Source organism: Physcomitrium patens, chromosome 3 (assembly GCF_059467195.1).
Source record: "Physcomitrium patens ecotype Gransden chromosome 3, ASM5946719v1, whole genome shotgun sequence".
NCBI lineage: Eukaryota > Viridiplantae > Streptophyta > Bryopsida > Funariales > Funariaceae > Physcomitrium > Physcomitrium patens.
Window position 1 is genome coordinate 6,257,735 of NC_143412.1, and position 26,505 is coordinate 6,284,239.

At 39.3% G+C, this 26,505-nt stretch overlaps 1 protein-coding gene and 1 non-coding gene across 3 annotated transcripts; both read right to left on the reverse strand.

The window, feature by feature from the left end:
* Positions 1-15,682: 15,682 nt before the first annotated feature.
* TRNAE-UUC (transfer RNA glutamic acid (anticodon UUC)) lies at positions 15,683-15,755 on the reverse strand. The gene has a single exon. It is a non-coding gene; the product is annotated as a tRNA-Glu (tRNA).
* A 236-nt stretch (positions 15,756-15,991) lies between these two features.
* Positions 15,992-21,553, reverse strand: LOC112280330 (filament-like plant protein 4). 2 transcript variants are annotated; one of them, XM_024515712.3, is made up of 11 exons: positions 20,949-21,553; positions 20,656-20,838; positions 20,310-20,526; positions 19,869-20,185; positions 19,673-19,744; positions 19,273-19,486; positions 18,831-19,169; positions 18,181-18,707; positions 17,168-18,006; positions 16,944-17,037; positions 15,992-16,733 (listed from the first exon to the last, which is right to left on the reverse strand). In XM_024515712.3, the coding sequence occupies exons 2-11, from the start codon at positions 20,779-20,781 to the stop codon at positions 16,215-16,217; spliced, it is 3,264 nt and encodes a 1,087-aa protein (XP_024371480.1). In that variant the 5' UTR covers positions 20,782-20,838; positions 20,949-21,553; the 3' UTR covers positions 15,992-16,214. The 2 variants fall into 2 exon arrangements, with proteins under 2 accessions (XP_024371480.1, XP_024371479.1); XM_024515711.3 differs by having other exon boundaries at positions 15,992-16,748.
* Between the last annotated feature and the right edge of the window lie 4,952 nt (positions 21,554-26,505).

Here is a 26,505-nt window from a genome sequence, read left to right on the forward strand (position 1 = left end):
CATCATGAGGCCATCATTTGAAATGATGTATCCTAAAAAGTCAACTTGAGTAGTGTGAAATACACACTTTTTCATCTTGGCGTACAATCCTGCATCTCTAAATTTTTGTAATACTTGACGAACATGTATTTCATGTTCTTCAACGTTCTTAGAATAGATCAGGATATCGTCTAGATAGCAGACGACAAAATTGTCTAAGAATTCATGAAATACATCATTCATGAGATGTTGAAAAGCAGCTGGTGCATTTGTGAGTCCAAAGGGCATGACATTTAATTTGAAATGTCCATACCTGGTTCGAAACGCAGTCTTCCATTCATCTCGTTCTTTGATCCGTACTAGATTATATGCTCCTCTTAGATCTATTTTTGTATAGATCTTAGCTTGATTCAACTGGTCAAGGAGTCCTGATATCAAAGGTAATGGATACCTGTTCTTGATTGTGATCTTGTTGAGTCCTCGATAATCAACACACATTCGTAAAGATCCATCTTTTTTCTTTACGAATAGAATTGGAGCTCCTGCTGGAGATTTATAATGGCGTATAAATTTCTTCGCTAAATTCTCGTCAATATATGTCTTGAGTTCAGCCATCTCATCTTGCGATAAACTGTAAATTGGTCCAAATAGTGGCTGAGTTCCTTCCTTGAGGTCGATTGAACAATCATATGCGCGATGCTCAGGAAGAATATCTGCATTCATTTTTTCAAAAACGTCTTGATACTCCTGATATTGACTTGGAATGCCACTTGAAGTCTTTACGTTTTCGGAAATAAGTGCAGCATAAATAGCAAAAGTTGATCTTCTTTTGCTGCGTGTATAAATGCTTTTGCACCTATCAGTACGGGTTTTACTATACTAGACTTATAATTTTTTACTTGATTGGTAGAACTATTAATAATGCTCAAGAAAAAGTCAAGTTTATGTGAATTCCAATCTATTCGAGGGTTATATTTTTTTAGCCAGGATAAACCTAAAATAACTGGATTCGACGGGGATTTAATTATGTTAAAAGCTATGTAGCTATCATGACCGTCTATTGTTACTTTCATAGGATGAGTTTCATGAGTGACATCTCCAGAAGACAAGGGACGACCATCTATGACTTCTACATGTACTGGTTTAGGTTTCTGTATAAAAAGTATTTTACGACTTTTAACAAATTGTTCATCTAAAAAACATGCTGAGGCTCCTGAATCTAATAAAGCAGAGGCTTTGTAATTCTTAGGTCCTAAATATAAGTCTATTATAAAACAAGGAGAGGGTTCTGAGGAGAGGATAGGACCTTCATTAGGAATTGTACAAGGTTCCAGCTGCAAGGGCCCTATTGTAGCTGGACAAATCCGTTTCCCGACATGTTGTCTTCTTTGACCATCGTACCCCTCATTTTATAGTTGCGTCGTTTCTTTGGACAATGTTGAGCAGTGTGCTTAGGTTCTCCGCAATATAAACATAATCCTTCTTGATGACGACGAATCTTTTCTTGCTCAGTTAGGGGTTTAAAACGTACCGCATCAATTTGCATGTCTTCTACTTCCGAATGTACGTTTGGCAAAGATGTTGATGTTGCCATTGAGTAATAACGTTGAGGTTCCCGTGAATGATTCTCGGATCGAAATTCGAAAAGTCGATTATCTCATTTTATCACAAAATGGATTGCTTGACTCAAAGTTTGAGGATCAGATAAGTTGAGCATCAATTTCTTTACTTCGTATTGCAATCCATAAAGAAATTGACTGATGAGTGCAGCATCATCCCACTTGATGTCAATTGTAAGTTGTCGAAATTATGAAGCATATACTGTTACTGAGCGATTTTCTTGTCGCAGAATTTGGATCTTATTTGTTGCAACACGAGTTGCATCGTGTTCACCATACATAGATCAAAACTCCGCCAAAAAAGCTTCCAAATTGTCCAATATTGGATTTCGTTGTTCAAGAAAAGACAAAAACCACGATAATGCAGAACCAGAAAGTAGAGTGCCAATAAACCTGACTTGTGATCCTGGAGTTGGATAGCTTTGCGGTTGAAGTTCAATTGCCAATTGTACTTGATTGATGAACCCTCGAAACTTTGATCTCGTACCATCAAATTTCTCAAGTAAGGCAATTCTTGGTTCTCTAGTGCTTATAGGGTGTTGTAGAATAGGAGAAGGAACGTGATTTGTTGTAGATGTTGAAGCAGCTCCGATCATCTCAATATCCCCACTTTCTGCTATTCTTGTTCTTTCCTGTGTTGGTGAATTGAGTTGATGCATCGCAAGCATTAACTCCCTCATTTGCTCTTGCATTTGTGCCATTGCACTCTTCATTTCAACAAGCTCTGCCATAATGACACTAAGAAGAAAATTTATTTTGATACTGCTCAAGACAAAAGAAAAGAAAGACTTGATAACAAAGAAGATACTAAGAACAATATCAGTTTAGAAGTGGGTAATCCGCAAACTTCTAATACGCTTATGTCTTGTCAAGAGAAAGGGGTAATCCACTCTTACTCAAGAAAAAACAAAGCTCTGATATTGTAAGTGCACTCTTGTCAATCTGTCAAGGACAAAGACTCGATGAGGGAAAATATACACCAAAAGGCTACCTCGATATAATAAGTCAAAATATAAACAAGTAGGTATATTAAAAGAAAACTGGAATGGCTATTGCCACAAGACAAGAAACTAAAGACTCTTGAACCTGGACTAGAAGCAAGAAAGGAGTTGACAAGAGTGAAGAAGCCTTCACTCTTGTCTCTATATATACTATCTAACTAGGGGCTACGTGGTAATGTTCTATATGACCTCCAATATGTGTTGACTTTGTAGGACACATGCCTTGACTTACAAGGCAAGTTTTTCTACGTGTGGGCCACATAGTTAGCTTGATCTTCAAGCTAACAACATGTGTGGCACATGGCCAACTTGTTGACCACGTTTCTAATCCAAAAAGTCAATTAAAGACACCTATGAAGTCAAAGCAGCGTCTAAGAAGTTTCTAGGAAGCTTCTATATTAAATATTATAGAATTAACTTACTTTTATCTACTTTTACTTACTTCTACATATTTCTATATGTAATTATTAGCTTACATGATTATGGCCGTGACAGGAATTCACATTGAAAGAAGTCTTGGAAATTGTAAAGAAGGAGTTTCATGATGTCATCATTGACAGCATTAAGCGAAAGAGGCAATTAACGGGCGAAACTGGAATGAGTCATGCTATTGATGCAAGAATATATAAAGATGAAGAAGAAGTTGATATTGGTTACAAGCAACGAACAAATGAAAAGAATGGATTTAATCAACAAGTTCATTTCGAAGATTCGAGTGATAAGAAAATGGAAACTTTGAGCCATTATACTCGAAAGCATTGGGCAAGGGCAACTACTGAGGTATTGGTCAAAGTAGGAGATATAGAAGAATCAATAGTTGGTTTAGTCGACCATGGTTCTGAAATAAATGTCATGTCTAAAGATCTTTATAAGAAGCAAAAATGGCCAATTGATATAGAACATGGATGGGCAATTCGAGCGGCTAATAATACACAGGGTGAATTATATGGAGCTTGTCCAGATGTCAAAATTTGGATTGGGAATGTTGCGACGGAGCAACATTTCTTTGTTCAAGATACAACGTCTTATCCGTTGATTTTAGGACAACCTTATAGTACGGCAACACGGATGGAAACAAAAGTACTAGACGATGGTTCTGCTTATGCAAGGGTATGGAGCAAAGATGGGAGGAAAGCTGTACAATTTCTAACAGTACCTCCTAACCATGAACGGAATCAAGATAGGTTGAGAGAGAAACCATTGCCAAAGATTGTTGAAGGATTTAAGGATTTTGGGGAGGTACCACTGTAAAGCAAGATTATGGAGGTACAAAAGAGGAGGTACTCTCGCGAGATGAAGGTGCCTTTGATGCGAGTTTTATTGGTATATTGGAGAATGGAAATATTATGTATAAGAAAGTTGATGATTTTATAAGAAAAGAAAGAAAAAGATTATATGATATTGAAGGACAATTATGCAAATTAGGTACATTGCAAGATGATGAGAGGATTTTAGGTGTTTATGAAGAAAATGGACTAGAAGATTCATTGGAATTGATTACATCTATTGGGTTAGGGGATAATGATAAGATTGTTGAGATTCATTCAAGAGAGGTTTATACCATGCTTGAATCTTTTCAAGCACCAGAAGTCACTGTAGAGACGAGATATAAAACGGCAGATAAGAAGGTAAAGCCTGTTGCCGGACCATTACCAGAAGATTCTAAAGAACAAATGAGAGAAGCATCAAAAGAAGCAAGTTTAAGAGATCCGGTGAGTATTGGACATCAGTTTACTAAAGAGACTTTTGAAGAATTGAAGATTGGTTCTGATGGTTCTTTATTGCCAGAGGAAATTACTTGCTTCAAAAAGATGTTGGCTTAACAAGGTAGATCGTTTGCTTTTGAATCTCATGAAATTGGGTGTGTGGATCCAAATATTATAACACCTATGGTTATCTTCTTTGTACCACATGTACCTTGGAATCTAAGATCGATTTTAGTATTGAGGGTACATTTACCTAAATTGGTTGAGCTATTAAAAGAAAAGATAAAGATGAAAATATTGGAACCTTCATTTGTACCGTATTCTAGTCGATGGTTTACGGTACCTAAGAAAAATGGGTCACTACGGTTTATTCAAGATATGCAACCGGTGAATGCAGTAACTGTCAGAAATGCAGGAATTGGACCTATTGTGGATGAATTTGTTGAGGCGTTTGCTGGAAGGGCGATCTATTTAATGGGTGACTTGTATTCAGGTTATGATCAATTTCAACTTGCCGAAGGAAGTAGAGATATGACAACAATGAGGACACCACTTGGATTGATTAGAATGTGCACTCTTCCTCAAGGCGCGACCAACTCAGTTGCACATATGATGAATGGGATAAATAAGGTATTAAGAGATTTTATTCCGAAAAAGACTATGCCTTTTCTGGATGATGTTCCTATAAAAGGGTGCAGAGAAGGAGACAAGGATGAAACTTTAGATACGAGGGGATGTCGCAAATATGTTGTTGATCATATACAAGATTGTGAAAAGATTTGAACTCGGCTTAGAGAAGTTCATCTTACATTATCGGGTATGAAGTCCGTATTTGGAGTACGAGAGGTTGTGATTGTTGGACATTTATGTGGATCTTACGGAAGAAAACCAGATCCGACTAAAGTTGATGAAATTGGAAGGATGAAAGAGGATTGTGATTCTTCAACAGAGGTTCGCAGGTTTTTGGGTGCATGTGTATTTTATCGAATCTGGATCCCTCATTTTGCTCACATAGCGGATCCATTATATGAACTGTTACGCAAGGGTTACCGATTTAAATGGGAAGAAAGGCATATTCAGACAATGCAAAGATTGAAGAAATTATTGATGTCACCTCCAATATTGAGGAAGGTTGATTATAAGTACAATAGACCAGTGATTCTTAGTATGGACGCTAGTCCAATTGCCATTGGATGGGCTGTGGGTCAAAATGATTTAAATGGGAGTAGATTTGCAGTTCGATTTGGGGCTAAAGTTTTAAGTATTCGTCAGCGTGCATATTCACAAGTCAAAAGAGAACTTTGGGGAGTCGTTTCGGCTATGAAAGCTGAAAAGGACTATTTGATTGGGGCAGTAGTAGTAATTGAAAGAGATTGCTTGCTATTGCTTGGAATGATTATTTACTGTTCAAGGCCAGATATTGCAATGTTGAAATGGATTGCTTATATTAAGTCACTAAATCCAGAATTTAAGTATATTACTGGGAAGGATAATTTAGTAGGAGACATGCTATCTCGAGCAAGATACGAGAGGGAGGACGAAATGGTTGAAGACATTGATGACGTCGGATTGAAATTCTATTCAATATCAAATCTCAACAGAGAAGACAAGCTATTTCTTGAAGAATCTTATGAAGGAGAATTATTGGATATTTGTCATTACTTGAATACCTTGACTAAGCAGGGGAATTGGTCTAAAGAAAAATTCAAACAAATAAGAAAAAAAGCATATGGATTTTTACTTCGAGATGGATTCTTATGGAAGAGATCGAAGAAAGGAATTGGGATGCCACAATGAGTGATAGGCAAAAAAGAAGAAAGACTAAAATTATTAAAGGAGTTTCATGATAGTTTATGGACAGGGCATAGAAGAATCTGGGCTACTTTTGCTAAACTCAAGGAACGATATTGGTGGAAAAATATGTATCGAGATGTGCTTTCATTTGTAGAGTCATGTGAAATCTATCAATTGTATTCTAATATCCGACATCGAGATGGTCTTCATCCTACGTATCCTCTGGCTATTCATTTTAAATGGGTTGTTGATTTGATTATTATGCCGGTTGGGTTATGGGAGATGAGATATTTGGTTTTAGCTTAGAAGATTTATCAAATCAAGTAGAAAGAAGAGCATTGAGGACAAAATCTACAGAGGGGATTTGTAGATTTTTGCTTGAAGATGTCATTTGCCGCTACGGATGCGTAGGAAAAATCACTGCAGATCGTGGAGAATTAAATGCACAAGAAGCTCGTAAGTTCTTTGAAAGATGTGGAGTTAAACTATCACTGACTACTGCTTATAATCCAGAAGGGAATGCAAAAAGCGAACGCGGTCACCCACCGATTGTGAAAGCATTAGTTAAAGCTTGTAATGGGAAAGTTGAAGAGTGGCCACGGCTTTTGTCATTTGCATTATGGGTTGATCGAACAACACATAGTTCGGTGACAGGATATATGCCAGTAGAACTTATGACAGGTCAAAAACCAATTATGCCGATTGAAGAAAAGGTACTTACTTGGAGTATGCTACCATGGGAAGATGGATTGACAAGAGAAGAACTTTTGGCTATTAAGATTCGACAATTGGAGCAAAGAACGGAAGATGTCCAGATAGCATTGGGAAGGTTAAAAAGAGCAAGGTTACAAAACAAGGTGCGATTCGATAAGCAACATCGATTGAGAACAAAAGCAATCGAGGAAGATGACTGGGTACTTGTTTATGACAATAGTCTGGATAATCAACATAGTACTTTGCGGAAATTTTTAAAACGTTGGTTTGGACCATATGTAGTAACAACTGTTCATGATAATGCGACTTACTCATTACGAGAGTTAGATGGTACAAAATTGAAAATACCAATTGTTGGGAAGCGAGTAAAAATATTCAAACGAAGACACGCAGAGATGAATATGGAAGATCTTAATGAAGGTATAGAGATTCTGCAGCAAGAAGATGAAAGTGATTTGGATAATGAAGGTGACGAAGACAAATTGGACAAAGACGTAGAGAATATACTCTGAATCAAACAACAATTGGGTAAATTGGTGCATACCGGAAGATGCTTAGATTCAGAGGGGGTGGATGTCGTGTTGTAACACGAGTATATCGTGAAAATATAAAGAAAAGGGACTTTTATTAATATTCAGTTATCTCGAATATTGGGAGCAACGACCAACTCCAGTGCAAATACTGAGTGGTCAGATTCAGTCACCCCATTACAGTGAGCCGGATCATACTGAAATGCTCCGTTCGATTCCAATAACGGGAGACAAGAGGATGGAAAAGGACCAATTCAAGCGACGGGTGAGCCTGGTTCGAAGAGCCAATTGGATCCAATTTCGAGAATCCAATCCGGGTCCTCTTACCCAATATGAGACCTGAATTGGTCGGGCAACCCAATGCAGTCTAATTACGGGAAAATCCGGGTCTTACTACTAGACTCTTATCCAATATAAGACCTGAATTGGTCGGGCGACCCAATGCAGTTTAATTACGGGAAAATCCAGGTCTTACTACTGGACTCTTATCCAATATGAGACCTGAATTGGCTGGGCAACCCAATGCAGTCTAATTACGGGAAAATCCAGGTCTTACTACAGGCCTTAGCCAATCTGACGCGAGGACCAATTGGACCCAATTACGTGAACATCCTGGTTACTACGAGCATCTTACCCAATATGAGACCTGAATTGGTCGGGCGACTTAATGTGGACCCGAGTATGGGGTTTCGATTCTGTTTCAGGCTGCCCTATTCTCTGTGCCGTTTCAGAAAACGTTGTTTTCGGTAAATGGATCTCTTAAAGGTAAAAACGGAGGAGAAAGCTTTGATGGCGAGAGCCAATTTCGGATCTAAGCTCTGACGGCGGGAGCCAATTCTGGATCCAAGACGGAAGATTGAAGAAATTCAGAGGATAAGGTTAGGGGGAGAATAAGTTTTTGTGGGGATTTTTTTTTGGATCGAAGAACTAGCTTCAAGCTCTTTTCAAGGTTACTAGTTCGGTTTCATTGGAGGTTTTTGAAGATCAAGGGGATTGGAGAAGAGCTTAAGGTTCGGGTCGGGGAAGAAAAGACGGAGAATTAGATTTTTCTTCTTCATAGAGTTTTGGGAAGACTGAGGCAATCGTTGCTGAAGTCAATGTTGTAATGGTGAATCGGGATTTTTTAATGAAGTGGGTTTGATTACTCTTGACTGTTTTGTGAAATCGAGTTACGTCTGTGATTGAAGAATTAAAAGGATGTCTATAGGATTGAGTATGCGGAGTGAATGAAATTTATTGGGTTAATCTAACAAGACAGTCAGTGGATACAAGATCATAAGTACAAAGTGGTATCGAAGATTAGCAGATTGGGTTGTTCGGGGTTCTCTGTAACGTCTAGAGACCTACCGGCTGGGGCAAAAAGGACTTCGACAAGCAGTCGAAGGGCATGTATATAGATTTACGGTGTATTCTTACAGTCGTTTATATTCCAGTAGTCAAAAACTGATAGACTGCTTGACTATTGGCGAATCTCCATACTACCTTCTACAGCCAGACGCCCGACGCGTTCTCGAGCAGGAAAGCACGTAATACGACAACGGTTCCTATTATAGCTGGACAAACTCGTTTTCTGACATATTGTCTCCTTTGACAGCTATACTCCTCATTTTGTGATTGCGTCGTTTCTTTGGACAATGTTGAGCAGTGTACTTTGGTTCTCCACAATATAAACATAATCTTTCTTGACGACGATGTCGTGTTCTGGTTCGGCTACTATATGAAAATAATGTAATTATGTACTTAATATATAATTTATTAAGTAACATCGTGAGGGCCATATTAGTAGATTTTAGTTGGTTGTAGAATATAATTTGATTATTACTTTGAGAAGAGGTTGTTTAAAAAGATTACTATAGAATTTGTATAACTTTAATTTCTTTTTGATAGTGAATTTTAAGATTGGTTTTGATTGATAGTAACTTCTAAATATTTAGAGTCACCTTTGTTAGACATTGGTGACATTTGAAAACTTATTTTGGTTCTTTTATTTGGTGTTTAGAGCATACATTATGTAAATCTTATAAGAAAAATGATTGAAGAAGGATTTTGGTAGCAAAGGGAGTAATTAGGGCACCAATATAGATGAATGGAGATGAAAAATAAAAATCTCCATTCCTATTGGTCAAAAATCAACACCTTAACTTACTATTACTCTTGTGTTTTTCCTTCATCTATGGTTTTGTCCTTAAATAAAATAAGGTTTTCCTAGATAAGGTTTTAATGAGGTAACAATTTTTGATCTTGCAAGATCACAGAAAAGTATAGATTATAATTTTATACAAATTTTATATTATGTAAATATTATGATGAGCAAGGATGAGTGTTGAAATCATTAAATGTAGCCAATGCTCTCCATAATATTTATTGTAGACTACAATAAATACCATAGCTATAGTATTTAGAGTCTAGTGGAAAAGAATTGTTTATCCTCTCCCCTTTCTCTTCTTGTATACAAGACACAACCAGATCAATAAATTTTTATGTGTGAAGCTCTCTCTTCTTAGAAACCCTCTTATATGTATGACTTACTACTACTCTTGTGTGTGTGTATTACTTACTATTACTATTGTGTTTTTCTAAACATTTTCAATAGTTATGACATTCTTTTTTGAACTTATTGTAATTTTCTAATCAAAATCAAGAAAGAAGAAAAATGGAGGGAATAAAAAAAATACAAAGCATATATATATATATATATATATATATATAAATAATACCACTGCACACATTGAACCTCACCCAATCTACTAATGAATACTTCCTGCACTAAATGATAATAGTTTCCATCACTTCACCACCAAACACAAAAATATAGCATTATTCACACCCCATGCAGAATGAAGTTGGTTGTAATTTCAAATCTCTTGCAAAAAAAGAAACCATTATACATATCTAAATATAGACAATAATTCACAAAAATGCTCATGATAGGGACCATGCCAAAATTGTGACCTTGAAAACCATCCACAAAAGACCCAGTTGGTGTTGATGCATGAGAAGCTGGTTATTCATTCATGTTAGAGATCAAAGTGATTATTCTAAACTTGATTGTTTCCAATCTGCTTTGTTGCCTTTTGTGCTTGCTTTTTTAATGTTTTTTTGCAATTATTATATTTTGTTTACTTTTATTTTAAAAATCATACTGCCTTAACTTTTTGTCTTTGTATCCTTTTTTAATTATGATTACAATTACATTTTTGTTATGTAGTATTAAGAATATTTATAATTGAATTTACACATTGAATACTTTTTATGTTTGGAGACCGTTGTATGTGTCCAGGCAAAGCATGACACTGCAGGCCAGGGGCACTTGGAGGATGTCTATCCAGAAGACACTTTGTGGTAAAATACACACAGGGGATCCCAGTTTCAGTTGCAAACATGCCAAAAGTGTCAACTGTAGTTGGCATTCTATACATGCTATACAACACCCAGATTAAATAAAAGTAAACAAGTTACTCCCATGGTGGTTTCTGTCCTTGTTACCTCTGCCCAGCAGTGAGTCTGCCACATATTTCATTAAACACTGCTTTACAAGTAAATGGAGTTTGCATATTCAGGAACCCAACTGCTGACATGGAGTAAAGACAAATATCACACTGTTAACTTGTTGGTATACAGAATCTGCAGTGCTGTTTGAGCTTCACAGTTTGCACTTTTGGTAAAGTACTGTTTCAAATTCTATGGACATAAACATTCTTCATATACATAAAATGAAGCTCCTTTTGAGTGAATTGTTCGAAATATGTCTAAATTCAATGGGTTGTATAATGCTTACAATTTATTCATGAATTTTCACTCAATTTCAAAATCACCACTGGTCTATAAATAAACTAATTGAGGAAACAAACAGTTAAATAAAAAAAATAAATTCTGATGTAATGTGATAAGTTTGATGTATCAACATCTTAGAAGTCATTAAATGTTGAGGAAATAACTTGTATCAATTTACTTCACATGGATGCATTTTCACCATTAAAATTGTACATATATATATATATATATATATATATATATTTTTTTTTTTTTTGAAATTTAAAGAATAAAGTTCTTGCATATACAAAGTTTTTCTCTTATGTGCATTGTTTGCCACTACAAATTCAGTGTGCATGCATGCATTATAACAATTTGAATATAATATTTGAGTGTAACATTTGAATACAATAATGGAGTATAATATTTGAGTAATACTGATAGGTACCGTCATCAGTATTTCTACGAGATAGAAGAATCTCCACTGGAAAGATTCCCCTCGATCCGAGGCTCCAGGTACGACAATGTGAGGCGCCCATTGGACCGAAAGCGCCACAAACCAACAAACATACAGAGCACCCAACCCCACCCGATCCGATCCACGGAAGCCTCCTGGCGAAGTTCCGGGAGATTCTTCGGGGGAATCTGTTGGCTACCCTGTGGATTCCAGGGATCAGACAGACCCTGCCAAGTCAGCAGCAGCGTGGCGCTGTCCGTCTGGACTGCTTGGATGAGGTGGCTGCTACAAATGGATAGAGTGGGAAAGCCCCCTTCCTTTCTTTCCTCCTCACATACTAACTGCCCGCCCTTCTTCTGCCCGGGGTCAGGGTCAATTAGAATGAGCAGAAAGCGGGCAGAAGAAATACCCGGTCACGGGGGCATCACCACCCTTTTCTGGCTCTGGATCGATGCTTCTGAGTTTCCTTGTGGGAGTTTATTTTGGGCTTTGTTCATGGAAGTTTGAGTTTACAGGAATCTCTTGCTGAATGTTTACAATTTTAGAGTGCGACAACTCTATTTTTTTTATTTTTTTATTTTTTTTTGTTTCATGTGAATTACTAGCAAAACAATCATTTTTATTTTTCTTTGCAGGCCTCTTTTCAGTATTCAACATTAGATACATAATACAATTTGATTGTGTTACCTAAAACATCTGTTTTTGCTTGTTTGATTGTTTATTTATTCAAACTTAAAAGAAAGACTTATGTTGTTTTGTGTATGTCAACCAACACTTTTTAAGATCGTATTAATTCATAAAAACAATTGATGTGTTTTGTTTGATTTTATTTTTAAAATATTCAGTAAGATAGTAATCTTTGAAAATAACAATGTTCTTGAAGGGTAATTGCCAATAATTTCACAACAAGTTAACATTACATTAGTTGTTCGATTAGTTGTTTGTTAAACATATATTGGTTTTGATGAAAAAGTGTTAAGCATATTTTCATTATATGTTTTATTGTTACTCAGCTGGATATTATGTAGAAAGTTATATTTTGTTAAGTAAAAATACATTTATAAAGTAAGTGCAACATTGAGTACATGATTGAGTTTATTTAGACTGTTTTCATTGCTGCTATCTTATTTGACTATCAAAAGTTATCAACAATTTCGACTTCCAACTCTTTGTGTTAACATGCTATAGAAATGACCCTTTTGCCTTTGATGATATTTTCAAATTTTAATTTTTGAACTTATTATCTCAGTTACAATGTACATTTGCCCTATGGTAATGATTATAAACTAACTAAACTGATAATGATGACTAAATCATATCAAACAAATGTAAAGTAGAGAGAATAAACACCAACTACTACATATACATGAAGACAATCGAACTCTTACAAAAAAAATATGTCATGCCAAAATGGCTCAATCGTAAGTTGGACTTTATATGCATAAATTTCAACATACACATACAGACACACATGCAAACAAACAAACAAAAGTCAAGAAAAGGTAAGAAGAACCAGTGGCCAAATGCCAACAATAAGAAATCTCAGTTTTCAAAAAAACAGATTCCAGGTACAACTCTGAATACATATATATTTGAAAAATGAAATGAAGTCAACAGCATGTAGTGGGAACTTCCAATGAACCCACTTCCAAGGAGCTCAGAGCCAAGGAATATTTATGAAACTATTTAACACTTAATCAATATGTCACTGATGCAAGTTTTGTAAGCCACACTCATTCGTGCCCCAGTTGCTTCCCAAACTATAAATAGGGTTTGGTTTAACATTTTTTTCTGCTGCAGGAAAGGGATTAGAAAGGCGATGCAGGGTAATCTTTGTATTGTAATTAAATGGCAACTGCCTGGTTCGAATCTCCATGACATGGCCACAGCAAGGAAGCCCACTTGCAGCAATACTTTCATCCAAGTGACTGCTTATTTAAATAAATAATGTTAGTTACTATTTTTTGGCCAACAGCGATGACTTTTAGAATGGAATGGCCCACAGAGCTACTCTTTCTAATGAGGCTGACACGTGTGTTCTGCTTCCCGGGGATATTCTGGAGTCGGGGGACATGGCCCGAGATTTCTTGACCGGGTTGTTGTCCCCATCGCCCCGCTCTTTGCTGACAGCTGTAAAACCCGACATTTTAGTAGAAAAGGATGGCCCTTCATCTGGCCCTCGTTCACACCGGAATTGTGGACGAAGGGGGGGATCGAGAAGGTTCTATGGAATCGGCAGTTTGTGCTGAGCTGTCCAATGTGAATGTGGTGACGTGGAAAACGGGTATAGGTCCACGATCCGGAATTTTATCTGAGAGGAAGCTACGCTATTTAATACCATATTTAAATATTCGTGGGATAAATATTTGGATATTTTGGATATGTGACCAAACTAAGCCCTACAATTCCCCTTCTGTTCCTGAAAATCTATTTTCGTTTCCTCGACCTTGAATCTCTCTCTTTAAATACATAAAGACATTGAGGTTTAATATTCACAGCATCATGATGTTATTTTTTTCTACCATGTATTTTTAACAACCATAGAAAAAAGAAAAAGAAGTACAAGTAGGCTGCTGTGAGGTTTAAATTTTGATTCTGTCAGTAATTTAACAGTTACTTGTAGATTCAAAAATGCATGATCCAATTCAGTGAATACAAAGAATGTGGACATTAATTGAGTTGCTGATACGCTGAATTTTGAATGCAATCTTGTTGGTTGTTTAATCACAAACATACTTGCACAGCAATGAACTATTAATATCCGCGGAGATCATGTCAAACAGCAAAAACCTCTTCATGAATGTTACCAGGAAGGTAATTTGGTTAGGTCCTGTGAACATATTTGGCTGGCAATTGGCATGACATTTTTCGTTTTCTCTGTGTCTCACTCAGCTAGACTTGACTTGAGAAATATTAACTAGAGTGTTTCATGCGAAAGCTACAGCCGAGGATCGCCAGAGCTCATTAGATCGTTGTTTGAGGCACAATTAAAAAGCTTGCAGCATTTCTCACAAGGAGTTGAGTAATGGTAGTCTTGTTGTGTTGAGCACAGGTCTTGGGTTTTGAAGGCACGTGATTACGATTTCTTGATGTTGGGTTCATTAATCAGCTTTGAAATTGCAGGCTCTCCAAATGGGATATCTGGTTTTTTTCTTGAGATCGCATTGTTGTTTAATTGGGTTCGGCATGTGCCTAAGTCAGGAGAATGCCAATTGTGAAGCTTCGTTAGTTGTTTCTTGAGTGAATCAACAAATCAGAATAATATTAAGCTGCTAGAGGCAATCAACGTAGAGACCACCCTACAGTGGTTGGGGAGCGGTTGGTTATGTGGTATGCAACTTTTTTGAATTACTTACTTTTAGTAGTTTCTAGATGGTGGAGCTGGGGAATGTTGGGGAAAGTTTTATCCGCAGTAACCTGTTTGTGTACATTTGTTGTTTTCAGGTTTGCCTGGAAATAATGCGTGTGGTTCAGGTCATGCTCTTGATGTGCTCATTCATCATGGAGCATGTGCATACATCTGCGGAGAAGATACTACTCCTTTGGAAAGTCTTGAGGGAAAGCAAAACAAACCACGACTTAAACCACCATTCCCTGCCAATGCTGGTCTCTACGGCTTTCCAACCACTGTGACCAATGGTGAGACCTTAACTGTGTCATTACTATGAAGGGGGTTGGGGTCTAAATGGTTTTCGAGCATCGGAAGTAAAAATAACTCAGGAACAGAGCAGTGTTGTGTCTGAAGGCATGTGAACAAACCATGTACAAGGCAAGAGGAAACGAATATCCCCTTAACATGAACCAGTATCAATTCCATCACCTTAATCGTATAGGCACGCTGTTGGAGTCTCAAGTTGAATTATTGTAGTTGCTGCAGTGGAACCATCGATCTCTTGGGATACTCACTGTATTGTTCCTTTGTCTCTGAAACAGGAAATCACAGTAAAGAACGAGAGATCCGCCATATGTGCATTGATTGATGCTGCTGTATGGCCTGTTCAAGGTCTAATCCGACATTTTACATGTTTCAAAACTGCTTCTAAGTGCAACGCGCACTTCAATTTGATTCTCTCCTCATCCCTCCAGATATACATAGTCCTTCCAAGTACTGTCAAAACAGCAAAAGATACTCCGTAACCGGGACTCGAACCCGGGTCGACTGGGTGAAAGCCAGTTATCCTAACCATCTAGACTATTACGGACAACGATGGTAAATCTCAGAACAATTTTTGAATTATACTATAAAATCTTATTTAATCCGTGCTTTCAACGTCTTCAATCACAATTGTTCTTTATTGTGACAAAATCTTACACCGGCATTTCTGACTGACACAATTCTGCTGCGGATAGGTTGTCCGTCTTGGCTTTGAATAAAACGTACATATTGTTCATATCCCAATTTGCTTAAAACTTTGCACGATTTGATGAGTACTATCCCTCGACAACCTGTACACAGGACTTAATTTGATAGTTACAAAGTGAATACAATTCACGGTTGGTTTGATTGTTTTCGTGTCAATTGTGCACAAGAAGAATTAAGTGTCTTTATTTCACCTTAGACTATACTCTGCTACATGCCTTCATGCCTACCTCTAACTCCGAGGATTCAATTGTGAACAAAAAACTAATCGTACAATGTACATTCAGCTAAATTCTTTGGGTTAGTTGCCGTTAGAGTGGCCAGATGAGAGACTGCTTTCACTTGGCGATCGGGCATGAAATCGCGTGTAAGTAGCAGCTGTTTTTGACGATTCCACGGATTCGTTTGCGTTTGACAAGATCACCTCGCCATTGCAATTGGTGCCAGGGATTTTGGGCAGTTGGAAAGGACGAGTAGTGCGAACACTGCGCCGCAATGTTGACGTTGCAGGCGATTCGGGAGTGGAAGGGGCTTCCAGATGATCTGAACGTGCAGGGGATGCAGGGACAGAGACAGGGCCATCTGCGATGCTCTCCGCAGTTGAGGATTTCTTCATTTGGGGCGGGCCTTGGTCGCCGGATTCTGCATGCCATCGGAGGAGCTCCATGGTTTCCGTCATTCTCTTAATGGATTCCGGTGAGTCTGTTGCACGGACGGTGAGTTCGCGGGATTCTGAGAACCCCAATATCTTCAACTGCTTGCCCAAAGCCAAGATGGTCCGTTGGCATTCAGCTAGAGCAGCTGCTGCAATCTCCCTTTCCTGCTCATGCACAATCTTCACGGGGCTTACTAAGTACAAACAAACCTACATACGGAACTGTGAGAGTGTTTGCACACACAATTTCATCCGGCACTCGAGGAGACTGTCCAGTCAAGAGAGCTCACTGAAGCCAGTAATTTTCAACGACAGTTTGATTCTAGGCATCGATGCTAGTCTGAATACATTCTCACATGAAGGTTTGAGGGTTACCTGTCGAGCGTTACTGCCAGCCTCGTCTGACAAGAATGGTTCTGAAATTTCATCACTGTGCAAGCTTCGCGAAGGACAAACCCGTCCAACGCCCCTGTTTACACAGTCCCCCCGTTTGTATAAGTGACGTATCAAACAGCACTCAGAGTTCAACTGTGATCTGGTTCATCGTTTTGTCAAACCGTGGAATACGAGTAAGCTATTGGAACAAGGATTCAGGGCACCTATGGATCTGTTGTTGCAGATCCTCCAGCTTTGCAATAAAATCGTGGTGCCGTCGACGCTCCCCAAGCAACTCAACTTCCAATGATGCCAATTTAGAATGAAGTCCGTTCATTTCAGCATCTGCGGCACACATCTTCGCAAGACCAGGATGCGAGGACGATAGCTCCAACAATTCTTCCTCAATTAACTCGTCTTCCTGCTTCTGGTGGTCGGTCTGAAGCCGTAGCGACGCAATTAGAACTTCAGCTTCTTTCAATTGATCACTTAAAGCATCTACCTTCTCCTTGGCTTCACGAAGCTGAGTCACCACGTCTGAGACTTGGCGAAGAGCTTCAGCTTTTTCTGTCTGTAGTTGCGAGACCATTCTCTCCAGGTCAGAGATCCGGTTTAATTCCACCTCCACCTGGATCTCTGATGCAACTCGGTCCTCCTGACTCTTACCTGTAATCTCCTGTAATTGAAATATTTGCGCGTTGGCTGAATCTAGACACAGACGCACTGCTTCACTATCTTTTCTCAGATCCTTGATAACAAGAGTGGAAAGCTCAGCAATGCAAGTAAGGTTGGATGAGAGCTTCGACATGAAGCTGAGTACAGAGTGAACGTCACTCTCCCTCTCTTGGAGCTTGTTAGCGGCCAGCGATGAACTACTCATGGAACTATCCAATTTAGATTCTTTCCAATGGATAGGCATAACGATTGGCTCGAAGGCGAATGCACCCTCTGCTTCTGCCGCGGAAACATTATGAATTTCTAAAGCTCGGACAAGAGCCTCGGTGGCTTGGATCACGCACTTAGCTGTTGTCGCAAATTCCATTTGAAACTGAGATATGCTTGCCTACACGCACAGAGCAGACAGAAGTAGGAAATATAAGTACGCGTGCAACCCCACACACCTCCAAACAAAAATCCCAAACGCGTTGCAACAAATCTTAGGGGTTGTTATGAGGTTAGTAATAATGTATGGCAACCTCAAAAACCGGTCGACTCTTAAGCAAGGAGACAAATGTACCTCGGGGGATGCAGCATCTGCCGAGTTCGTTTGATACTTTTCTGCCGTTACCTGACTCTCCAGCAATTTGTCCAACCTGTCTTGTAAGACAATGACGGACTGCTCATTTGCTGCATTTCGGGCTTGTAAAGCAGCGAATTGTTTCTCGGTAGAAGAAAGCTGCGCTCTCAATTCTTCACAAGTTCGATTTGCCGCCTGAAAGTCTCTATAATTGGCTGCTAAAGCCTTTTCTAGGTCTGCAATATGCTGCTGCTGCGGGGAAATTCCAGAACTGTTTTCAACGGCAAGCTCATGGACAAATGATTTAAAACCAAGTCGTGGTTCGGAGTACGAGCGAGAATGTGCAAAGGGTTCCATTTCAACGGAGTTTTTCGAGGGATCGAGCTTGGGCACGCCATCCCTCCAAGGAACTCTTTTCGATATTGACTCAGAAACAGGCAGCGATGATGATGATGATGATGAAGACACACTGGGTGTCTCTTTTGAGATGCTGTTCTCTCTGGAAATGTATACCGACTCTGCAGATGCTGTTCAAAGATACCCACATCATACCAGAAAATTCCATTAAGCAATGGTGGAAACTGGCAGAAACAGCTTGAATGGGTCATTGCAAAATTTTGTGGCGTCAGACGAAGTGGTTAAATGCAGACCTGCTTTTAAGGCTTCCAGCTCGTCCTCCACAGCAGTCAAACGACTTGCAGTTCTGGCACACATGAGACGAGCAGATTGCAATTCGTCGTTCCGTTTAGCCAAAGCTTCTTTCAACATTCGCGTTTCCTCATCCATGTTTGCGATTCGCTCCGCATTCGCCTCTTGGAGGTCCTGAGCCTCATCCACAACCACCAGTTCATGTATTGGCAAAAATTCCACTCCCCCACTCTGACTTCGGAGCATGCTTTGGCGGCGGCGATGCCTTGGCGTCGCAGATTCTCCTGCTTCCTTCGCCAGAGAATCTAGTTCCTGCTTCATGCGCACAATAGCTGCAGGATCTGTGACAAAAGGGCTTGAATTAGAAACCTTACACATTCTCAGGCTATAAATCAAAGCTCAGAGCGACTTTAAAGAAATGAGAGCATACAGTCGTGGTCATACTTGGTAGCTTCTTGCGGACCATCATGCGGAGACGATTACACTCATCCTCAAGCCTGGCAATCTTTTTGAGGCTATCTGCATGATGCCGGGACATCACATCCGAGGCTTTCTTCCCATATTCAAGCTCCGCCGATCTTATCTCAAGCTCCTTGGTGACAGTGTGAAGCTTGTACTTGAGATCAAAATTTTCTTTCTCCAGCCCATCAAACCGCACCTGCTTCCACAAATTCTGACGTTCACTTCTACTAGGACCCACTTAAAATTAAAATAAAGAACAACCAAACAAAAGAAGACACAGAAAACAAGAAGAAAGAAATCCGAAAGTTAACGTCAATCTGAGTATCTCCCAGAAGAGGGCAAGAGCGAATAGGCTGGACGAGGGAAATAAAGAAACACATACCCGAAGAATTTTGATTTCAGACTCTACGTGAGCTCTTATGTCATTCAGTTCTGCGATCATCCTAGAACGATCCTGTAAACCGTCGCAAGTTTATCAGAAATCTGCACGATAACGACAAAGACTGTTCATTTCATACCTACAGAACAGAAGATTCGATAAGGTGCCGAAGAGCTCTACTACCAAACGACGAGAATACCTGTAGAGCATGGTTAATGGCCTCATTTTCGGCTTTTAGTTCAATCATGTGCGTTCGATTGTCAGACAAAGATTTGGACGCTTCTGCCAATTTGGCCTCCATCTCTAGTCTCACTTTGTCAAAATCTCGGGTTTTTTTCACAATTGTTTGGTGCAGCTGCTTCTCATGCTCCTCACGTCCGCAATGAAGCTGCTGCATGAGCTCTTTCAAGGCGCCATCAAGATGCTTGGCGTGTTCCTCCGTTTCCCGTCGTTTTTGTAAGGTATCTTCGAGTTCCGCCTTATACTCTGCCGCCTCCGTCTCTGCTTTCTCCCAACCTGTAACAGAAACCTAATTAAAGCGCTTCTTGGATTACATTTTAGCATTTGACCGGTTCCACTTGTGCAAGAGCAAAGGCCACAACCCGCAACGATTGCTGGTTCCCCCAAACATCATGCTTACCAACGACAGCTTCTTCGGCAACTTTTATATGTTGCTTGACTAAGTTATCTTTAATGGTGATCTCTGCAAGGGCGGACGTGAGCTTCTCGTTTCCAGCTGCAATCTTGAGGTTCAGCGCCTTTTCTCTCTGTGAGTATTTAGCTTCGGCTGCTTGTAGAGCCTCCACCAGTTGGTCATCCGCAGTTCGGACCTGGTCTTGAAGTATCCTTGCCACTTCCTGTCACCATCACAAGAGTAAAAATTCAATATTCAACCTATCTCCAAGTGCGTCTATGAACACAAGGATGCGCACAACCACGCAGACATTGGAAGTGGTTCACTTGAGAGAATAGTGAGCAATGCAGACCTGTTCATCGAAAAGCTTGACGGGAGCAGGCGACGATGCGCTATCAGCGCTACCGGTACTGAGGCCATTAAAGTTCTTGCGACTTTTCCACGGCCACCGCCTCCTGTCGATCAGCTCTCTCTCCATCACAAACCGAGCTCTCAAACCTTGTACTCTCTACGAAATCTCCCTCGCTCCCAAAATCTGTACGATAGGAGATAATAACTCAGACAGAACGTAATGCAGATCTTTCTCGGTCACGTAGGGCACTAGACTATGATAATGAAACTTAAGCATTAGCGTAGAGATTTCACCTCAAATCTCAGCAACGAATTGCAAATCCGTCTTTGAAGTCACTTAAGAAAAACAATCCCTCCTAGCAACTAGCTTCAGTCTTTGTAAGGCCATTCCTGGTATAGATCTCCTTTCGCCTGCAAATTCGTAAATTTTGGTGGTGTGGTCTGAATCCTGAGGCTTTAAAGTAGGTTTCGTATCAAAGTGCAACCATATCCCACTTCCTGGCGCAGTCTCTACCATAGCTTTTCAAAATGAGTTCGGACGTGAACTTGAGACCAATCTCATGCGAAGGAATCGGATTGCAAGTATCCAGCGAGTGCATTCCAGATTCAAGAGGAAACTCAACGTATGCTGATCCCAACTGCCCTCTTGCCACCACAGGTACTGTAAAACACTGATGGTCCATCTTCCCCAGCCCTACACTCCACTCAAAATTCATCATCCCCCGCCTATCCGCTACTCACACTGTTGAATACACAACCATGGCCGATCTAACAGCTCCCAACATTATCGAGCTGATGAATTCGCTAGAAAAAACACACCGAAAGAGACGAATAAAACCTAGCAGTTCTTTATCCCGACATCAAATTGAATCGAATTTTCGTCCACGACCACGACCACCGCCCACCAGAGTGCCGAATCTCACCCGGGACTTGGCTATCACTTGCGAACTTAGCGCCACATTGCCGAAAAGCAAGGGGCGACGTTGCCCAACAGAAAAGCCCCAGGTGTACCTATGACCCGAAAAGTGGCAAACAGCAGCCAAGTCCCGCAACTGGGAATCAGACAAAAAGCCGCTTCATCAAACGAATCAAATACCAGCAAAAACATCATTAAATGCTACCAGCTGCGCCACCAAGCGCCGATGCAAGCGATGAATCCAGTGCCTGGGACTTAAGTGCAACCAAAGTCAGTGTACCTACTGGCCACTGGGAAACTATCGCAACTGGAAAGTCTCCTCCCGACTTGACCCACCCTGAAAGCTTAGAATCCAATTTCTTCCCGTGTTTACGTGGTGGCAGATCCACCAAGTGGTAATGGCTCGACTGCTAAAAAATTATCCCTAGTTAAACGCTGCATCGATTTTTACCCTCTTTGTTCGAAGATTTTGCCGCGAGTGCTCTATAATAATACATGGGCAAACGGCAGAGATCATGTCATATATGCCATTCCCGTGATGTGTGTTAAATTCCGATGTTGACGATCTATCGCAATCATTCAGAGTTCGAATCAATCCCATTCTGATCGATCCCGAGCCGGTTGTTACACGTGATACAGCCGATCATTACAGGATAATGTCCTTTCATGACCGTCTGGATGTCTGTTCCTTCGCGCTATCTTGGATCGAATGCCACCATATTGCTTCCAAATCAGGACTCAGCTGTTTCAACAATTTTAGCAATCGAATTGCTTCTGGTCTGCACGTGCTTATGCCATCTAAGCAACCAAATAAACTTCCGTTGCCAGTACGTTTCGTCCAGGCCACGCTGCAGTGGTTTCACCACGTTTAATGAATAGTAAACGTCAATCATCCAGCACTCGCTTTCACAACCTTGCAAACGACGACTGCCGCAAATCGACACCTTCCAGAAAAAGATAAACAAAAACAGATAACTTCTCGAAGCGTAGATTGTTGTCGTCGATGTCGAGAATGTATAAAACGGCGAGAATAAGCGCGACAGAACAATCGATCAGGTCACCATCTTCCGATAATTGTCCGACGAATGTTCCTAATTCCCAGTGATCCACCCATATTCTAATACAATGAGACACACCGAATGCATCCCGTCACCATATCGAATGGAACCAAGAAAACAATGCTGTAGCATTGCCGTCTTACTTAATAACGAATGGCCCCAGGTCAATGCATGATTGACCACGCGCTTTGAGTGGGATGAAAACAGGCCCTCAAAATGTGTTTGTTTTCACCCCAGGGGTTAGCAATAACGCCCCGGAATCTGGTTTCACACGATGCAAGCGCAGGAGCTCCGGGTCTTCGGAACGAAACCATGCCTTCGACAGTATTCAATACCCGTGCCAGCTTAATTTTGGCCGCACGTAGGGAGTGGCAAGTGCGAGGTTTGGCATGTTGCGGCGAGGCGCAACATTCTAGGGGGGATGTTGTGGAAGGCTCCCAGGCAGCGCCAATGAGATGAATCGCCTGCATCCCAGAATAGACTGGCACTGCTCTTGGCACTCAGCATGTGAGTGAGACGAGGTGCGGAACTCGCAGTGCGGGCTGGTACTGTTGGACTCCTGCAGTTCAGGGATTGGTGCCCAATCTCTCACTCTCGCTCTCCCTCTACGACGACGAAAGCCGCATGCCACCCACCCCCACTCACTCGCTCCGTGTCTGTCTGTGTGTCCTAGGGCTGGTCCCTTTCGCAGTCATCTCGCCGACCTTTCAAAGCGGCGTTTGACCTTCACACGCCCAAAGTGGAGCAGTGGTGTGCCTCCCCTGCCTGCTGCAGTAAAACGCCGCGTGCAATGTGCTGCCTCGATCAGAGACCCACGCTATGGGGACTCCCCGACCCATACCCGCTCGAATATTTAAAATACATGCTCGTATACCGTGTGAAAAATCAAAACTTTCCTTTTATCGATCAACTCGCTTTCGTAAGGGCAATTCACCTTTTGGATTGGATCGAGTGCTTTTTTCAAGTTCTCTCTGTAAATAGCAACTCTTGTGGTTTTGGAAGTTTTCTATTTGCGTTTCTATTTGGGGGGGGGGGGGGGAGGGGGGTTTTATGTGCAGCATTCGCTTGTTTTCTTGTGGAAAATGAGAGGCGTGGATGGATAGATGGATGTTTGGGGAAGTCAGATCCAATGGCTCTCGGAGTCACCTTTTCTTTTTTCTTTTTCTTTTTATTTTTTCTGAATCTGTGAATGAGGTGAGCTTTTGAAACAGTAGGCAAGATGTGTGTTGGGCTTTTGGAATTTGATTACATATGAATTTAATTTGATTACATATTTGAAATTATTATGATCATCATCACAGCTCGATAACTCTAGCTTCATGTTCTTTTGGTTTAGTTCAACCCAAGCACAGAAATTAAACAAAACAAATAAATGAATAAAACAACAGAAGATATTTAGTTTAGAAGAATCATGATGAATCATAACAGAAACATTGATGTTAGTAGAACTTTGAGATTTATCATTTCAAAAAATGTGCATATCAGTATTTTTGTAAAAAACATGGATACTAGTTATACATGGTCAGTGTAAAGATCAAAATCATTGTATTTGAGATCATTACATATTTATTGTCATAATTGATTGTGAATATATATATATATATATAGAAGAAATATAAAAATATTCGTAGGTTTTAGTAAATTGATCCATCCATTATTACAAAGCACACAAAATGTCAGCCTTGTGTGTATTATCATTACTATGATCTGTATTTGGATCTATATAATAGTGGTTTTTTAAAAACAGAATTGATACAATGATGGTCATATTATTGGTAACAATGACTAACTATCAATGGCTAGAATTAACACTCTCTTTCCTTTACTCAACATTGTCAAAAGTATATCTTTTCAGGTACTAAGCTGGTTTGTTGCTAACTTTGTTTTATATTGTTGTAATATCTTTGGTATTGTGTCCAATTTTTAGAGAAAGAGAGACAAAGAAAGGTTTACTCTTAGGTTATTTGGATTTTGTAACAGATATTGTGTTGTATATATCTCTTCTACCAAAGAAGATTTTTGATTCTTTTGAAGATATGAAAGAAAGTATAGATGAGTTTGCTTATATTTAAAGTTATGTCATTTACAAATGAGATTGTCACTTGCAAATTCCATTGATTTTAATTATAACAAATGATAAGTTTATATTGAGTAAAAAAATCTCATTTGTTAATAAAATATTGCAGGCTAATTAGTTGGATTTCTATTTGCATTGTATGCACAATGTATCTAAGATATTACATAATGGCACTTGACAATACAAAATGGTGAACATAACTATGGTCCATCAACATCTCTTATAAGATTTTTTGATTTTATGACAACTCTAACTAGTAGAGAAGGAAATGATAGCTTGGATGCTTGCAGCAAGAATACTATCAAAAAATATTATGATTTCTATATATTAGAGAAATCATAAAATTCAAGTTATTATATATATTATTTATAATGAATGCCAATGATTGCATTGAATTTCTTTTGATGTTCATGTTCTTGTTATTTCACTTGTGGAAACTATGTATGACAATGTGTATCACTTTGCTTATTAATGTAATGACAATAACAATATAAATATTTTTTTACACATGCTAAATGCGTTGAATTAGCAAAGAAATATTTTTCTTCTATTTTTATAAATTATACATATAAAACAACTTGATTTAAGATGCATATGTTGTATGTAGTAGAAATAATTAGTTGCAATATACCTTTTATAATTATTATTATTTTTTTTCTAAGAAGAAACAAAATTGTTTTTTTATTAGATCTTGAGTCAACTTATTTAATTGTATAGAAATATCCAATTCAACTGCATTGGATATGATTTAGATTTGACATTAATATATGCTATTGAAAATATTATTCCTACTGCTAATGTCTTACTTTGCATATGGCACATTCAAAAAAATATCTTAACAAACTACAAGAAGTATTTTTCCACCAAGTTGGAAGTAGGTGTCACGGCCATAATCATGTAAGCTAATAATTACATATAGAAATAGGTAGAAGTAAGTAAAAGTAGATAAAAGTAAATTAATTCTATAATATTTAATATAGAAGCTTCCTAGAAACTTCCTAGACGCTGCTTTAACTTCATAGGTGTCTTTAATTGACTTTTTGGATTAGAAACGTGGTCAACAAGTTGGCCATGTGCCACACATGTTGTTAGCTTGAAGATCAAGCTAACTATGTGGCCCACACGTAGAAAAACTTGCCTTGTAAGTCAAGGCATGTGTCCTACAAAGTCAACACATATTGGAGGTCCTATAGAACGTCGCCACGTAGCCCCTAGTTAGATAGTATATATAGAGACAAGAGTGAAGGCTTCTTCACTCTTGTCAACTCCTTTCTTGCTTCTAGTCCAGATTCAAGAGTCTTTAGTTTCTTGTCTTGTGGTAATAGCCATTCTAGTTTCCTTTTAATATACCTACTTGTTTATATTTTGACTTATTATATCGAGGTAGCCTTTTGGTGTATATTTTCCCTCATCGAGTCTTTGTCCTTGACAGATTGACAAGAGTGCACTTACAATATCAGAGCTTTGTTTTTTCTTGAGTAAGAGTGGATTACCCCTTTCTCTTGACAAGACATAAGCGTATTAGAAGTTTGCGGATTACCCACTTCTAAACTGATATTGTTCTTAGTATCTTCTTTGTTATCAAGTCTTTCTTTTCTTTTGTCTTGAGCAGTATCAAAATAAATTTTCTTCTTAGTGTCATTATGGCAGAGCTTGTTGAAATGAAGAGTGCAATGGCACAAATGCAAGAGCAAATGAGGGAGTTAATGCTTGCGATGCATCAACTCAATTCACCAACACAGGAAAGAACAAGAATAGCAGAAAGTGGAGATATTGAGATGATCGGAGCTGCTTCAACAT